Source organism: Cebus imitator, unplaced genomic scaffold, assembly GCF_001604975.1.
Source record: "Cebus imitator isolate Cc_AM_T3 unplaced genomic scaffold, Cebus_imitator-1.0 Scaffold60, whole genome shotgun sequence".
In the NCBI taxonomy this organism is placed as follows: domain Eukaryota; kingdom Metazoa; phylum Chordata; class Mammalia; order Primates; family Cebidae; genus Cebus; species Cebus imitator.
In genome coordinates this window covers 6,623,938-6,642,961 of record NW_016107375.1, presented here as the reverse complement: position 1 = coordinate 6,642,961, position 19,024 = coordinate 6,623,938, and the positions used below count along the sequence as shown (strand labels likewise).

Below are 19,024 nucleotides of genomic sequence, written 5' to 3'. Positions count from 1 at the left end.
AAACTTTTTAGCAGCCAGTTGTAAAAACATATCAGTCATTCTGCCCCAGTGCCCATAGGCTTCCGGATATTTTCCAAACTGTGTTTATTTTCTTAAAGGACAGAAAAATTTAATACATGTTTGTGGTTTTTTAAAATATTAACAATGAAGAAGGCTGAGAAGTAAAAAACACTCACTCTTCCTCACCAGTTTCTGAGCTCTCCTCCATCAGAATAACGACTAATACCTATTTGGATGTGTCTCTCTACAGATGATTTTGAATGCATTTTAAATATATGTCTATACCTAGCCCAAGATGAGCACACCTGCATATTTTACAAATAAGGCATATTATACATGCTTACTACATTTTCTAGTTTCTTGATGGCTGTGCCTTGCAATCTGTCTGTCCTAGAATTTGATGTTTGCCTATCTCCACCTTCAAAATGCTGTGACATATAAAGTCCAGGAAAAGCGTAAGTGGCATTTTTGTTCGTGGCATCACAACTGAGAGTTTCAGAGACTGGAATGGAGAATAAGAAGAAGGAAGGTGTTAAATGTCAGCATGACTGTATTCCTTAGGTAGTTACAGATGCTTTATCCAGGTATGATACTGGGGCCTCTTCATCCTCAGGATGATACCTGCTGTCAACAGACTGGGGTCATTGTCAGGTATTAAAGTATGGCCAGGTGGACCAATAGGATCCCTGGGTTTAGTATCCAGCTACCAGGAAATTTCCAACCTTGACATTAAAAGCTGTATGAGTGAGTTCAGTTCTCCTTTAACCTTTTAGAAACGTGTTCTCGTCATCTGTAAAATTGAAAAAATGGTAATATCCACACTACATGCTTCACAGGATTGCCATGAGGCCCAAGAGAAGCTGCTCTCACTATGGCATTGAGATAATGTTACTCTGGGAGGGGACTGTATCATTCAGGTTAGTTGGGATAGAAAAAAAATGAGTCAGGAATCAATATGATAAGGCCCAATTTGTTTTCGTTGCTTCAAGTTATGTAGCCTACAGATGAAGAAACTGAATAAATAGCTATTTGAAATGGATTCACATACATACCCTCAGCCTCTGGGCTTACATTGGGTGATTTAGAGAGCCTTGTTTTTGCATTGTGGGGGAAAGGTGCCCATACATTCTTAGTCATGTCAGGGAAAACAACCTAGCCTTTGCTTGCTGGTTACAATTGGTTCTGAGGAAGCAGCAGGTCACAGTAATGATAGCAGCAATAATAGGGATAATAATAATGTTAGGCACTTTTACAGCACAGGCTATGCACTAAGCACTGTTCTAAGCTCTTTACATCAATTGAGTTGTTAGATGATCACAACAGTCCTTACATGGTAGTATCATCAACACCCCATCTTTACAAGCAAAGAAGTTTAAAACTTGGAGAGATTAAGTAACTTGCTCTTCATCACAGAGTTGGAAAGTGGCAGAGCCTGGATTCAAGCTCAGGAAATGAGATCGCAGAATAGCTCTTACTGTTAGTTACACAGGAAATTTCCAAGCCCTTACAGGGGCACCTCCTGACTACTCAGGCTTTTCAGCATCGTCATGACATGACATATGATGCCTGATATGAACAGACAATCAAAGGTCCTCAGATCAGCTCTCCTTGCTCTACAGACTGATTACACACTAATCCCAAGAGTGCATCTTCCCCCTCCAGCATGCTGCCCTCATCTGGATCACATCTACTCCCCAGTCATACCTTAGCCTATGCCCTGACTGATTTCCCTCATCCTTAAAGCTTCAGCATAAGCTCTGTAAAGCCTTTCCTCAATGCTTTCAGTACAGATCTCCACATCCTTAGAACACCCCAAACACCTAGAGTAAGTAACACACATGCCTATACAGACTTGTTGTCCAGTATTTTCTTCCCATTCAGTCTTGTTTCTCCAGCTGGATGAGATGAGAAGTCTTGCTAGGATGGGAGCCATGTCTCTTTCACTCTGAACTCGCCTTCATGCTCCACACATCACTGCCTCTGTAAACATGGGAGTGTGCATCCTCAGAAGGCAAAGGGGCACCTGATGGATCATTCTGCTTCATGAGGCCTATGCTGTGACCCCACTTCTTCCACACAGCCAACCTACAATGGCGTCACTCCTAACCTCAGCCACAAAACCAAAACCAGTCATAGCTATTTTTTCTCTTTAAGCATTTTTAAATTTTATTCTTGTTGTACCAGAAGGAAGTGTTCAAATCATTTGACCATTTCCTCAGATCATGTTCAGGTTGTATGTTGTCTATCTTCCTGTTCCCTTAGAGTGACTGAAAGTTTTGGGGTTATTTTTTAGGAATGCCAAGTCCCCACTTAAAAGTGGACCAGACAGCAGTGCATAGTAAGAACGAAGGCTCCGTGCCCACCATGATGACTAGGAAGAAGCCAGCCGCAGTTGACAGTGTTGCAATTCCACCAGCCCCCGTGTTATCTCTCCTTGCTGCATCCGCAGCAACGTCGGACGCAGGTGAGCACTTTTCAGATGCTCTGGGTTCACTCCAGGCAAGACCAGTGTGGAGAAAGCCCACTGAGAATGTCCTGTTGAATACAGGTAAGAGTTCTCTGTTTTGCCAACCTCACGTAGACTCTGAACACAGGAGCTGTTTCAACACTGGGTCTTTCAAGTGGGAGGAGATCTTAGAAAAGATCTCCTGGGAATGTGGAGGGCAGGGTACTCTGGAAAGCTCTTCACTTTATTCTAATACTGGTCAGTGGAATAGCAACTAAATGCTAACATTATTAATCACTCTTTATCAAGCCTTAGGAATTACTAATCTCTGCATCGAGAGCCATATATATGTTATATCTTGTAATTCATAAAGTAAACACTTGTATCCTCATTTTCAGAAGAGGAAGCTAAGAATAAAGAACCTATGGACAGTCAGGATTACAAAGCTTGTGCTCTCAACCCAGTGCGTTTCATTGCCTCCCATGCTTATCAAGCTTGAAAGACAGTAATCACTGTTTTCATGATGCATCAGTACCTTCTGCCCATGGATTCATGAATTTCTCAATAGTTCTCAGAGTCCTCACTAGCAGAGGATAAAATACAAACTCCATATTTAGATATCTCAGGTTATCCACAGCCTGGCCCTTTCTACCCTTTTTCCCCATCGTGCCTCTAGCCAGACCCTATGCCAACCTCCATTGTGTGAAGCGTATCCCTGCCTCCAGGAAGACAGGCCCTGGGTTTGGCTAAACACCTGAACTTGGAGACAGCCTTCCTCAATTCCTAATCACATCCTACAAGTTCTTAAAACCCAGCTAGACACAGCTCCTCTAGGATATCCAGAATCTCTACCATGCGGCTCCTTTCATTTCATAGACTGCATTAAAAAAAGTGTCTACGATTTAACAGCTTCTCCCATGTAACAAAATTGCACATACCTCAGAGGCAGAGACAACCATTTAGATTCTTGCTGTCTTCCTGACATGTAGCAGGACAATGTTACATAGATATTTCTTGAATTCACGTATTAATGTAAATGTGTCAAGCACATTGCAATATTTAGAAAGGCCTGTTATGGTCAGAAACCCAAGAAGAGACTCATTGTTAATATTTACTCCAAATTCATTTTCTAATTTAGCAGTTTGCTTTGAGCAAAGAACTCAACTTATCTACATACCTACCTCCTTCATGGAAATCACTGGTTATTAGAAAATGAGCCAATTGGAATAAAAGAAAGGAACACTTGGAATGACACTTCCCCAATTTAATTTAGCAAACTACTAGTAGGTGTTTTGTGTTAAAGAATGTTTTCATGGAAAAGTAGACGTAGGAAAAGCTGCTGCCTTACCCATGGTTCCTTCCTGCAGGGCTTTTCAGGCCTTGTATTGACCAATGTGCATTGTGAGGTCCCAGGAGGGAGACACCGAATTACACAATCGTATCTAACCACAAAACCCATTTTTCTGGGACTGTCTCCTAACATCTCTTGGAAATGGTGTTCTCTCCAGCCATTTGAAAATTCTTGCTCTGAAGGAATAGGGTCATCTCTCAGGTATGATCATGAGCCTTCATTTGATATGAAACAAAATGTTTTTGGTGGAATTGCCAGGTAAGTGGTGCCAGTGAAGAGTACAGGAAGAAGACAAAGGATTGAAAGTCACAGAGAAATGCAGAGCAAGTTACTACTGAGACTTGATGGATTAGTAGCACCTTGGTGGGAGGGTGTCTAAACAAAGGGAACAAGTTGGGCAGAGTCCTGGAAGTGGAAACTGGTGCTGTGGCTGACTTCAAGGAAGACATAATTTGGCTTAAGCAAAAGATTTAGGCTACGTTCTGCACCCACCCAGATAAGTGGGTATTTGACCTTGTTGATTAAGCACTGGAGACTTCCCTTTATGGATTGAGAAATTAAATTAGACTTTGTGTTTCTGGCTTTGCTCGCCATGCACAGATATTTCTCTGAGGCCAAAGACAAGTGGTCCCCCATTTTCTTCCCCTGTGTTCTTTCCCTTCAATGTGAGAGAATCTATTTTTGGGATCACGTGCTTCCATGGGCTTGCCTTCTCTAGTGCATCCAGTAAATAATTTACAAATATGCCAAATGGGCAGTAGAAACAGGTGGGTATTTCACTTTTATACGTGCCTCCCTGGTAATCAGAGCTGAGCCCAGACTCCCCTGTTCCAGCATCTGAGAATGGGCTGTTTATTTTTGGCAGTACTAAAATGAGACCCTCATGAGAATTTCACAGATTTAGTCCATATCCGGGTCTCTGGCTGCTGAGCTGGACTTTTGGGGGGAAATAGGCCAGATATCTGCCCCAGGTGCTGGAAGACAGACCTTCCTGCGATTTCACTCCCCACAGATAAAAAGCTTCCCACAAACCTGGGAGAGCTAGAAAACACACAGGCTGGGCTTGTGGCCAATGCTCTGTTTTACACGTGAAGAAACTGAGGCCTCTTGAGATTCAGAGATTTGTGTGAGGTCATACAATTGGATTGGAACCCAAATTTCCTGATTTACTGTCTGATTTCCAGTGGATTCCCACTTTTGTCATAGTCCCAATGTGAGCAAAGGCAGATTTTTTCCTCCATACATATGGACTCCTACTTCTTTTGGAGAACAGTGAATGAAACTCCTAATTCAATGAGGTAGATAGCTTTAGTCAAAGCCAAGCACATAGTAGGTAGTGAATAGTTCCTGGATTCAATCTTATTTAATTAGGTGCTTGTAATATATCATCTTTCACTGATGTAGCTATCATCTTTCACTGTAAGTAAGATAGAACTACTTCTAGCTTTAGGCAGGGATCAGCTTATTTTTTAATAGGTTATCATTTCTACAGAATGGTTTTGGAAACGCAGACAATTGCAGGGAGGAAAAAAAAAGCAAAGAAGAGTTAAACTAAGTGGCTTATAAAGAAAATTTAATTTAAGAAATCATTTATTGAGATAATGTACTGAAGTAATTCAATTAATTAGAAATTTTATTTAGAAATAGTGGATGCAGGCAAGGCGTAGTGGCTCACGCCTGTAGTCCCAGCCCTTTGGGAGGCCAAGGCTGGTGGATCACCTGAGGTCAGGAGTTCGAGACCAGCGTGGCCAACATGATGAAACCTCTACTAAAAATACAAAAATTAGCAGGGCCCCTGTAATCCCAGCTACTCGGGAGGCTTAGGCAGGAGAATTGCTTGAACCCAGAAGGCAGAGTCTGCAGTGAGCCAAGACCATGCCCCTGAACTGCAGCCTAGGTGACAAAGCAAAACTCCCATCTCAGAAAAAATTAAAAATTAAAAAAATACCTAGTACAGTTCCTGACCCATAGTACATGCTCAGTAAATAATCATTGAGTGAAAGGAATGATTGAGAGGCAGTAGCTATGTGCTTTTACAATGCTAAGTATGCTGAGAGACATCTGAGGAAAACATAGTCTTGGAACTGCTTAACAAGTAAATGGAAAACATTTGACAGGCACTTTGTAGGCTCCTGAAAAATACTTGCCAAATAGTTCCTCAGTCTATAGTAAGAACCATACTTTTTTCAAACAGGTGATCTTTGGTAAAAGTACAATAAAGGAACATTCCCACCTTATTTTGTAAACATTACAATGTGGGAGAAAAGAATATGGGTCAAAGGTTTACAAAGTAGTCTTTTCTAGCCTGTATGCATACATGCATTTGCTCCATGGGTCCCCCAAGTATTTTGTTTCAGACAATTTTTTACCTTCTCAGAGTCTCAGAGGCATACTGATTATGACATTATTGATTTGTAGAAGGGCACCGTTGAGGAGATACAGGAGAGAGTGGCGAGCTGGGAATATGTCAGTTTGTGAGCTACTGGGAGGGAGGATGGCAGTGGCTGCTGTAGGTGCTCAAACAGATCAGCCTTGGTGATCAAACTGCTCAGTAGCTATTGATGAGCTGCCGTTTCCTGCTGCAGCAAAGGAGGTCTGATTCAAGGGAGCACTGCATCATTATTGTGAGTAATTAGGGCTAATGCAATAAAAGCGCCACTAAAGTTTGCTCAAAGTGAGGCATAATTTGCAACAACTTCTATTACCCTAACCCAATAATGATTTCATAATCGCATCATGTAATCCATACCTGAATAAGCTAGGCTGATTTTTCTGAGTTTCTAGATATTAAACTAACGTCTCAAGAAGATCATGTATAGAGAATTTGTGATTTCATTGCAGTAACATATTTTTTCCCCTTATGTCTAAGATGAGTCTATATTAATAAGCAGATTCCAAATGGTGGTAAGAATTCAGTAAAACACCAAGGAAACAAAATCTGTATGGTTTTGCACTTGAAGGACTAGACTAGCAATAATGGGAAAACAAGTATACCTTTCTTGTTCTCTCTCATGCACGCGTGCGTACACACACACACACACACACACACACACACACACACACACACACAGATACCCGCCAATATTCTCTCATCTCAAGTCCAAGGAGTAAAAAAAGCAAACATGTATCAGCCAAGCTATCATCAGATCTCGACTGCTCCAGGTGTAGCTCAGTTCAAGATAACAAGGAAGCAGAGTGAGCCCTGCTCTTAGCTTCCGTTTTTTATTATTAGATAATAAAGTCTAATCCATTATTATCTCAACTATATCATCTACCATGTTTAAAATTACCAGAGCCCATGAAGAACTGAAAATATTTAAATTTCATAAGTCTATTACATTTTCAGGCATTTTGCTTCTCATGGCAGAGACTAATATTAGGTAAATCGTTCTGTTATTAGCCAAACCATCAGTCCAAACAGACCTGATACCTGTAGTCAAGATGCAAAACCTTAATCTTGAAAAGTTAATTACCTTTACAAATAACAGTGGGAATTCTTAATACTAATGAAATCAGAATGAAATTCAATATAGTAGTTGCTGGAACAAAATGGTTGTGAAAATTGCTTTCAGCTCCCAAATTCTATGATACCTGAGTTTTCTCTTAGCCACCTGCCATCTGTGGGAAGGAGCCCAGAATAATGAAATAATATCCAGCTACAAAAAAGAGCAATGGACAGAAATTTAAGAATGATGCAGTTATTTATTTTATTTCTTTCTTTGTTATATGGAATCATGATCTGAAGCCCCTAACCAAAATAACAGGTCAAGTCAGCCAAAATCTTATCTTTAGAAGAACCAAAATAGAAGAAATAAATGTGCAATTTAAAAGGATTTGGAACATCTAGGGATTATAAATATATACATTGAGGAAGTCTTCAAATTGTAAAATACATTCCTATCTGCCCAGACTAATCTCTTAAAATATTCGGTTGAAAACCTCCCAAAGAAGAGCCAGAGCAAACAAAGCTTAAATTTAAAGCAATCATTCAAGTTGTCTCAAAAGTGCTACCTATGGGCTCACTTTGAAGCATCACAAAATGAGCCTGTTTGCCCAGAAAGCTGTGCTGAATATGACAGGCCCATGAAAGGCGGTGCCTCCCCCAGCTCTGGGCTACTAAGGGATTCAGCAGAGTTGGAACTGCTGTTTCCCCATCACACACCAAAGGCCTCCTGAAAAGCTTCCAAAGCTTATTGTCATTTTCACCCTAAAAGGAGAAATAAGCTCTTTTCTGATTTAATCTGAACATCCTGGAGCAGCTGAGCCATTCCTATGGCCAAGGCTATAAACAGCCCGGAGAGGCACCAAACCTTCCAGAATCTGGCCCTGCCTTCTGCCCCAGCCTCATCTTCTTGGAAATTTCAACCAAATTTCAACTCCTTTGGGATTTCCACTGCCACAGTATTATTTTCAAAAAACTAAAAAGTTATTTCGAAGACTCGTAACTCTTTAATGCAGAAGACAGCATGGTGGTAAAGCCAGCCCAAAGGAGAGTTAGAGAATGGGACGTTATGAGAATGCAGGCACTGGAGAAAGCATATAGAGCAAGTTGCTCAGTTAATATCCTCACAGGCAACAAAATCATAACCTCGGGGTCGATCTCTTCTACCAGATGAAAATCATTTGCCTCTTGTTAGGCAAAAGTCCACAAGTTAATGTAAAACGTGACAGATTGGCCAGGTGCTTTGAGAGGCCAAGGCAGGTGGATCACCTGAGGTCAGGAGTTCTAGACCAGCCTGGCCAACATGGTGAAACCCTGCATCTACTAAATATATATATATACACACAAAAATTAGCCTGGCATGATGGTGCATGTCTGTAATTCCAGCTACTCAGGAGGCCAAAGCAGGAAAGTGGCTTGGACCCAGGAAACAGAGGTTGCAGTGAGCCAAGATTGTGCTACTGCACTCCAGCCTGGGCAACAGAGTAAGATCTCTCAAGAAAAAAAAGCTGGCAGATTCCGTGCCTCTAACCAGTAGTGGACAGCAAGCCCAACAAGAGCACATTTTCCTGTACAGTTAATAATCCTTAGGGAGACTTGAAAGGACTGTCTCCTTCCATTTGCCTTGTTTCTAAGTTTTGGCTCACTTTTCTACACACCGTACATGGGCCATGAAATGCTCCAGTTGAATGCATGTGTCTGGCTTTATATTGCCTGTATTGAAATCTCAGTGCTGCACTCACCAGCTGGGTAATCTCAAGACTTCGGTATTCATGTCTGAAAGACAGCACCTAGTGTTGAGGATTATGGTGAGGAATAAAGGAGATAATCCTTGGGAAAACCATAGCAAAGAAACTGACGCATAGTAAGAGTTTGACAAGTGGGTATTGTTTTTGCTGCTGCTATTGTTGATGTTGTCATCTGTTTTCTACCCTGGAATTTTTTTCCCTCTTTTGCCCGCCTCTCATGCCCTTTGAATGGCTAATTCATGATGCTTCTTCAAGCCTCAGCATAGGTTCATTCAGCTCTAACAAGCCTTCTCTGACACCCATACTGAGAACCACACCAAGGTCAAGTTGAATGCCACATCTTCTGTGCCTCCCTGGCTCCCCATAAGCTCATTGATCATTGATTCCTACATTTAATGCAGTGTCTTGCTCCAATTGTGTCCCATAGTGGACCAGAGGATCGTATATTTCCTGTGGCCAGATCTTATTCAACTTTACCTAGTACTGAGGTAGGCAAACAATAGGTAATTGTTAAATGTTGGCCAAAGTGTATTGAACAACTGTTTACTGCACAAAAGTGTTTGGTTCATGAAAAGATACCTTCTAGAGTATATGAACTCGGGCAGTGATTTGCCTTCAGTTTCTATTACAGCAAACTATCCTAAGAACGTTCAACAGAGGAGCAACCTGGGAGGCCTCCAGCCTCCTTCGTTCGTTAATAGCAGCCCAGCGCTTGGTTAGTCCCCTGGAGTATTGGGGAATATTATTCTTGAGTTAAAGATTCAGCCTATGTGGCATTGTATGTGCACTACAGGAGCATGTATTTATTCAGAGAAGGAGGAATATGCACGCATATGTGCCTTCCTTCACTCAGAAGTTCTGTGAGATTTTCAGGATATGCCACTCAATGGAAAACTGGAGAGTACATCAGCCTATGCGGTACTTTAATTATTTTGTATGTGATAGTCTTGCATTATGGCCATAGTATTGGTTTCACTATGGCAGCAATCATTTCATATTTAGGTTTTGTCTCACTCAATAAGTATTGGGCATCTCATGAATTCCCAGAACCTTGGGATGTATGGAATGAAAACAAGAGAAACAAAGTCAGGAGCCTTGCTGTTAAACTCATATTATTTGAATGTCAAGAAACTTACACAATGCTGGGTGCGTAGTAGATACTCAGTAGACATGTCTGGACTTCATGTTGCTAATTATTTTCTCTCCAGAGCTGAGATTTTAGGAAACAGAGAGGTTTAATGACAGGTTTGAAAGTGCTGTGTCTTGAGAAGTTTAACTCAATTTATCTTCTCTGAATGCTTCAGATTATGCTCCCAACTACCTCATGCCGTAGTCAGACCCTCTTAAAAATAGAGTAATGATAATAATACATTTTATCTTCTTCCCAGTGATAGTATCATTCACACCTCCATTGAAGCCCAGTGGGAGGTTTGGCTGTGAGGCATCAGACGCCAGGGGAGTCAGGTGCGATTATTGTAATGACTTCACACTCGGGCGAAATACGGAAAAGAAAACCTCCCACACGTGAAGCGATTTCTATTAAGATACTCATTTTATATCAAATATTCAAGCTCCTCTTTATAAATGGGAGAGAATGAAAGGAGACTCTTACAGGGGCAGAGTTTATGCAGCAAAGAACGAAAGGACACAGATATTTTATGATCAGTTTGAGATGAAAGTGTGGTGCCTGCCTCGTTCACTGGCGCTTTGCATTTCCAGAAGTCTAATTAGATTGTTGGTGTAATGGTGGCAAGATAATTTAGTGGCTACTAAAAGCAACTGTGTTAATGAGAAGGGGGCACTGTGCTTTGGGTTTCCTGTAATTAGTGGAGAGTTTTTGAAAAACTTCTTGGTTCCAATAAAGTTGGCATAGTGAGCCCAGGTGCAGGAGTAGGGGGGTGGCAGGGCAAAGTCTTTCTTGCTCATTTCTGCAGAAGTGGCCTCAGGCAATGAAGAAGAACTATGTAATGACTGTCATTAAGAATGATCTTGAGTGGTCCAGGCAGGCTGTAGTCAGTCTAAGAGAACAGAGAGATAGAGAAGAGGCAGGGATAGAAAGGAGACAGGGAGAGAGAATAGAGTAAGTACAGTAAGACAAGTGTGACAGAGAGAGAGAGAGAGAGAGATCACCTGTCTGTTCTCTCCATTCTCTCGCTGGGAAACGCTGGAGTCATCTCAACACATCCTCCCAAGAAGTCTCCTTCTACTGCTTCAATTGGAACAGACTAGACAACCCTTGATTACAATAAACTAGAAGGGACCTTTGCCCTTCATGTTGCAGAGGAGAAAATTGAGACCAGAAGGGTTACAAATATTGCCTGACTGGGAACTAGGAAACTTGGACTCATTCTGACCACCACATTGAGGCAGAGTAAAACTGGATTTGAAATTCAAGGGTCAGGGCTATTGTGGATTTCTTACTACAGAACTGCCCTACTTTTTAATCCATCCCCTTAGGTAAGTTACAAAGTCTCACTGAGACTTCTGAGTTCTAGTTTTCTCATCAATGAAATGAGAAAAATAATTTCTGCCTTCTAGGCAGTAACAAGAAAGGAATGAAATAGCAGATGAAAACAATCACATATTCAAAACTTGAATGTAAGCCTTTTATGAAACCCTCTCATGTCAGATCTGAAGTTATGTCATGTCAGGATTGAATCATATGAAGTCACAATTTAGCCATGTGATGACTATCCATTAACTATCCTTTAGAAAATGATATGTATCCTCACTCCCTCTTCCAAATACTCTTATCTCAGGACACAGTCCAAACCCCCTACCCCTGAGGGCATCAGTGGCTATATCAAGCTCATCTTATCTAAAATCTCTACGACTTTGTTAAAAATTGTGAGCCTTTTTTTTTTAAGAACCTGCCGCACTACACTCAATCCTATGAATGATATATAAAAATAGAAGATTAGTCCCTGCCTCAGAGAAGCTTAAACACTACATGGGAAGACCTGCCTCCAAAACATAAGATGACCAAATAGTGTTTTTAAATGAATAGACCGAGTAACAATCTGAGATGCTAGTAAACAGGACTATTATTCAGCAGTTGATTGGTCATGAATTTTCAACTGAATGCTACTAAGAGATTTCTGATGACAGTAAGATGATTCGGGAAGAGAAGAGTTAAGAGGGACTTCTGAAGATAAAGTGAATTAGGTAAGCAGACAGAAGCTAGGAGATAGGAATAGAGCATTTATATGGAAACAATGGCAGGTGAGTCTGAAAGGGAAATTTGAGATCAGTAGATGGAGTAATCAAAAATCTAGAATAAGACAGGGTAACTATTCTGACCGGCAGTGATAGCAAAATGACAGCCATGGCCCAGTTGCTGTCTACAGTTGTGTTTTAGTTGGCCTACAGAAGGTTATAAATTTTTAAAAATTAATTAGCAGCTATGAACATCGGAAGTTTTACATAATAATCAAGATTTCTGGCTTTATGAAACTGTCAACTTTAGGCTCAGATTTCTAACTGGCAAAAATTGATTGGAATAGGATATAATTTGCCCCATTAAATGTGCCATAGTCTCTTGTGTTTATCATGCCCTACCTCCCCCCACCACTGCTTTTCTTCCTAACCCTGATCAGCTTCTCTCAGTACGTTGAATATCTGGCTCCCGACAGGGTACCAGTGAAGGCACCGAACTGGAGCAGGATCAAAACAACGTGCAGGAACAGCTAATCCAGCAGCAATGATGTGTAATCTGCAGTAATATCTTCTGTTACTTCATTATGGAATTTAGGGGGTTGGAAGAGGCCTTCGAGGTGGTGAAATTCAAAGAAATTTGGCACTCCAATGCAGACAAGAGTATAAAATTAACAAGGAAACCCAGGTTTTATCAGTCCTTTTCTAGCTCCCCGTCTTCTTTGCTTTTTTAAGGAAATGTAATATGAAACTAGCTTTGAAATCGTTCAGCCCTTGCTTGAATTATTGTGTTCACAGCTTCTGAGATGTGTGCCCTTGGGAAAAATACTTGATTTTCATCTCTGTACTATAGAGAAACTGAGGGATACTAATCAGGGTCCTCAAGTGGTTGCTATCACAATTAAATGAGGAAATATGTGAAAAACTGCAACATACACTGTAGGTTTTCCAAAAATGTTAGTTCCTTCTTCTTCCTCTTCATTTGAGGACAAGAACAATGCATTCTACTTGCCTTGTATGGTGTTAAGGTATGGTACAAAGCATAGATGTTACAAAAATAGTCGCAGAGTGTATGAATGGTTGAAAACTGCCTCCTCATCCCCATAATTAGTAAGGAGTAAAAGTTGTTTTCCTCCTCTCTCCCCTGTCCAGGACACCTGAAGCTTTAGCTCTGTTGTTTCAATGTCCGTTGGAACAAATAGTATTTTTAAAAGAATAGATTAAATAACAACCTTAGATACTAACAAAACTATTAGTCAGCAGTTGATTGGTCATGAATTTTCAACTGAATGCTACTAAGAGATTTCTGATGACAATAAGATGATTTGGGAAGAGCAGAGTTAAGGTGGACTTCTGAAGATAAACTGAATTAGGTAAGCAGACAGAAGCTAGGAGATAGGAATAGAGCATTTATATGGAAATAATGGCAGGTGAGTCTGGAAGGGAAATTTGTGATCAAAAGATGGAGTACCCAAAAGTCTAGAATAAGACAGATTAAATATTCTGACTGGCAGTGATAAAAAAATGACAGCCATGGCCCAAACTAACTCTGTTAGTTTGTTTTATGAAATCAGCTTTTGAAAAGGACATAAGGAAAAACCTCACTTCCCACCTCTCTTGGAGTGTCTGACTTGTTGAAGAATACTCTGCTCCAGGAATTATGTTTTCCTTGATACCTCTTTAAACTAAAAGAGACCAGACGGTCTTCATGAGACAATGAGGAAATGTGAGTTAGTGCTACCAATGGATAGTTTCAAAAGGCAGAGAGAAGGAACTGATCTCTGAGAGAAAGAATTTAAACTTTTCAGTGGTCCCAGCAATGTGTGTGAACACTCTGTGTGGCCTCCATCCAGGGCTAGCCGGCATCAGAAAGATGGCAGGACTCAGAACAAGAGAGAGTACGCCTAATATTACCTATAAATTCAGCAGGGGATCCATATCCGCCTCCTAGCAGTCTTCCCGGGGTGCCTGGGTATAGTTTTGTTACTCAAAAATTCTCCTCCAGGGGACCTTCTTGTTCTCCAATGCCTGAAGATATTTTGAGAGGACATTTTTTTTATTTTGAAATCTAGTTTTGTTAGTGCCTACGTAGTCACAATCCTGGTCTCTGTCTTATTTATACAAGTTGCCAGAGTTAAGTGATTTGGGCTTTACATATGGAAAGTTCATTTTGTTGTGTAATTAATGGGAAGCAGACTCTGGGAAGCTGATGATCCAGGCCCTTATTTATATGAGAGCATATGTCTGTGTTTTGTTTATGACTCACTCTCCTACTCCACGCATTGTAACTTGGGTTTGTTTACACTAACTTTTCCTAGAATCCAAGCCACATGGTGTATGAGCCAATAATTTATGGTCTCTAAAAGGGAAGGATGATGAATGAGCTTTTTCTTCTTAAACTGTCAAATCTTAAATTGAGGAGGGAGTGTTTGCCGTCTTGAGTCTGTTCAAGCTTATACTTGAAAAAAAGAAAAAAGTTAAAGCAATTTTTTTTTTCAAAAAAACTCCTGGTATAGCGCTCAGAACGTGAATGTATATATATTTGCCAAGAGAGCATATGACCCTTCTCCCATAATAAACCATTATGATCCTGATTCACAGGCTTGGCAATGAAAAGACTATTCATGGTAGAGGCTATACATGTGCTGGGGCAAGGGAATATATGGGAAACCTCTGTCTCTGTACCTTTAGTTTAATTTGGCTATGAATCTAAAACTCCTCTAAAAAATAAAGTCTATTTAAAAACAACAAAAAAGACCATTCCTTCCCCCGCTTCTCTGTCTCCCTCTACTATATAATCTGTACATGTGTTCCTTTTCCAGGGGACCTGTCATTTCAGTCAATCTTAATGTTCTGAAACATTTTTAATGTCCTTAAATGTTCAAGCTGGTTTTCTTAGTGACTCATAATAAATTCCAAACTTGCTTTAGTCCATGTATTTGTCATTGAAACTCCACTTCTCTTCTGGAGTTAAGTTTAGTTATTGGTCTATATTTCACAGGACTTTTGTTTATAACTGAGACACTTTTCAGTTAGTGGTGCTCTGAACAGAGTATGAAATATGTGAGGACCTAATTTAATTGACAGTGATTTGAATCTCCAAAAATTCCTTTCATGCCTCATACACAGAGTTTACAAAATAGATGCTAAGTGCTGTTCAAGTCAGTCACATAGGTTGATTTCAATTCAAGTAAGTCAGCCAGACTCTCTGCTGCTCACTAGGGGAAAGGCATGGCATTCCATGTCCCCATACAGTGCCTGGCACAAACTGGACCTCAATCAGTGTTTGTTCCAAGCATGGATAAGAATGGCTAAGACATGGACCCTGTCCCTTAGGAAAATACAATTTAAGAGGAGTGCTAAATATAAAGTAATCCCATAATCATAATAGAGGACAGACTAAGTGAAGTGCCATCAGGGAGATACGGGCCAACATAGAGAGACAGATTAATGCTGAAATGAGAGTCCATGGATGGCTTTTAGGAAGAGGACTTAATTGGAGTTTTAAAGAATGAGTGGAATATACGAAGACATGAGGTATTCATGAAAAGCTTTAAAACTGAATTATAAACTGAATTCCAGTGGAAATTTGGAAGCACTGGAACAATGCCTGGTATTGCTTTGTTTTGTGTCTTTTATTTTTTTCTGACTAGGGCAGAAGAATTGTGTCTGGATAAAAGAAAAATGCAAGATTTTTTCCCCTATTCAACGTCAGATGCAATATCCTCTCTGACACTTACAGAAATAATTCAGTTGGGCACACACCTGTAGGCTCTGCAAAGTTATTGTTTCTGGGGTCCATCCATCATCTACTAACCAGACAGACATGAGAAAGTCTAAAGCAATGGGTGTAAATTGCTTGTTGTTTTTAGGGAGAATACAAAAATAGTTAATTTTGTAAATTGATATCTTTTTCTTTAAAAACTTCAATAAGGAAAAAAAAAATGAGAGCATGCCTTTTAGTCACTTGAATTCAGCCCAGAGGTAGTTAAAAGGACAGGCATTAACTTTTAGGATATTCAAGTCCTTTGAAAATTCCTAAAAATCTAAGAACTCTTTGAGAAAACAAGATTAAGTTTCGAAATGTTCACAACAGACGAGAATATTGGACTAAAACTAATAAAATTAAACTTTGCAGGTTTAAATAGAAGGCATGCATTTAAGCTCAAAACCCAATTCCACACAGCAATGGCCAGTATTGGTAGCTGTGCATATGAAAGTGTTTTAAGGGAGTTAATTGAGCCTCTATTTAACATGAGGCAACAGTAGGATATTGGGGAAAAATGCAGTTTAAAAAATGTACCTTTTATTAATGTAACTGTGGTGTCTTGATCACGGAAATTAAACCAATTTTTCTGTACTGATCGCTTCATATCTGGAAAATCAGTTCAATTCTAGGCAGTAAAATTTCAGATCAGCTTTGGCAGATGATATAATCTCCAGAGAGTGGTCAAAATGAAAATTTTGTTTTGATCTAGAATTCATCTCGTAGGAAACACAGATGAAGGATTTGAGGATGTCCTATCTTACCTAGAGTACAGAAAACTTGGAGGTATATGACTTTTATTGAATTATATTTATTGAGAAGCAAGGCTCCTTTTAAGAAATTGAGAGATTTGTCTGGAGACATAGAACTGAGGGGTGGTAAGCTAAGATCAGAAACTCATTCTTCTAATGTGCTGGTCAACATGTTTTATATCAGATTGCGAAGTATGCTGGCTACTACATAAAGAAATGCAGTTATTATTAAGACCAGGAAGAAAACAAAACAGAGATACCTACCATTATATGTAATTCTTGAAGTTCTAGCATGGTTAACAGGACTTATTTTATCTGAGCCTAAATATGTAAAATGTGGAAATTTTCTTACGTTCATGTTTGTTATATGGGTCTTTGTTTTTCCCTTTATTTTTTTCCCCAAAGTTTTAAAGAAACAAAGAAATGTCTCACAATCAGGTAAGAACATGCATGCACAATAGTTGGGGTATTATGTAAGAGATGGTATTTATGGTTAAGGATAAAGTGATACCACATTTGAGAGGAAATAAAAAAGAAATATAAAGAGCCCTTTGAGAGGGTGCAACCACCCCCGCTGTGTGACCAACTGGCATGCTGTGAGACTCAACAGATGTAGCTTCAAACTTTTTGGCGTTAACTACATTTCTATCCAGCCTTCCATGTTGTCTCTTCAGTGTGTTGGGACTTAATCCACATTACAACAAACAAAAGCCAAAGTTGAATGAAACAGAGACGGCTAAATGCCCTCATATTTCTCAGTTTACCAATGCTGCCATTCCCAATTCACTCCTTACCAAAAGCCTAGGAAGTGACTATTTATAAGTGACTTATAAATAAATTGTACCTCCAGAAAATCCCCCAGACTTGAGACTCTTCTGTTCATCCCTCGTGGGCAATCCCTTGTGATGAATACTCATGACTCACCTTACAGGAAGCTATAATCTCATCTTTTACTGGTTCTCTTATCTCTGAGATTTTTCTTTTGCCCAGTTTTTTTCAGGACTGCCAAAATCCAGGTTGCCCTCCTTAGAAGTCCCCCCCTCGAGCAATCCTAGCAATGTTTTTAACTCTGCTTACATTCTCTCTGGAATGAGTCGCCACTGTCTTTATCTGTCCAAAGTCCCAGGTGGTTTGTCTAACCCGTGGGCCCATGAAATAACTGGCATTATTTCCTCATGGTCAGAGAAGTCAAGGACTCTGAAAGCTGCACACCAGGACCTCTGAATCGCCTAACCAAATAAAATATGTCAGCATTAAATCCCATTTGAGGAGCTCTCCATGGATAGGCCACCCCTCACTGCCATGGAATTGCATGCAACTCAATTAAAGGTGTTCTGGGGAATATAAAGATGAATGCTGTCCAGGATTTCAGCTCTAGGAGTTTACAGTCTGAAACAACCTAGAAGGAAATATTAATCAAACATCTACTATGACACAGGAACTATATTTTTTGTTTTGAAGCGTATGAAAAAGGACAACACCTGCTGTCTTCAAGAAGCTTTAATGCTTCCTGGGCCATAGAAAGTTAAGATCTTTGAGGATTAAATACTAAGTGAGTGAATAAACTCTTGAGGAGTTTTAAAAGAAAGGACAAGTTTAAAGCAGGGGGCTCCATATTTTTTTATCATGCCATGATATTAGTAACATAATTTTGAATAGTCACACCGTTTCAATACATACTAAAAATATATGCCCTCTTTTTCTTAAATATAAACTTTTTAAGATGATGAGATATACTTGAAATATATTCCATTCTTAAAATAAATTTAAATGTATTTTACCTGCTCTTACTAATGAAACAAAAGTATTTTTGTTGCTATCAGAATGTTATACAGATTTTAGTATTTTTAATAGTGTTTTAAGAAGGGCCAACCAATTGAGTTTGTATCCTTGTTTTTGAAAATCTTGGTTTTTTAAGTACTTGTGATAGTAATTTAAAGTTCTCATTCTGAATTTAGTTTGTTTCAATATTCTTTAGTAGATGTTGCAGGGTAAAAGAATATTTCACATACACAGAGATTCAAAAGAATAAAGTACATTATTGACTGTGCTTGAATCAGTACTACTTTTTTCCAGTCTCATCTATCAGTTAATCAAGGTTTGTGCTGAAACTTGGTAAGCCATCCTCTTTATTAACAATTAGATGGTCATTTTTTTAGTTGAGCTCTTCATTTGAAAGTTAGTTCTGTTTATAAGGTATTCAAATTTTCAGATTAAAGTGGTTTTATAGGTTGTGTTGTTTTCAGCAACAAAATTGCCAAATAGTGGAAACGTTTGCAATAAATTTCCCAAACTGCTCTTTCCATAGCATGAGTGTCTTTCCAAAAGCAGCTACTTTCTGGCCCAGTTTACTTTAGAGGGACATT

General features: G+C 39.6%; 1 protein-coding gene across 2 annotated transcripts in view; it reads left to right on the top strand.

Annotated features, from left to right (window-relative positions):
• SETBP1 (SET binding protein 1) overlaps positions 1-19,024 on the top strand; it is a 377,233-nt gene that overhangs the window by 345,400 nt on the left and 12,809 nt on the right. For both annotated transcript variants that reach the window (XM_017529721.2, XM_017529722.2), the window contains exon 5: positions 2,294-2,464. In XM_017529721.2, the coding sequence (XP_017385210.1) occupies positions 2,294-2,464 (171 nt within the window). The remainder of the gene's footprint in view (positions 1-2,293; positions 2,465-19,024) is intronic.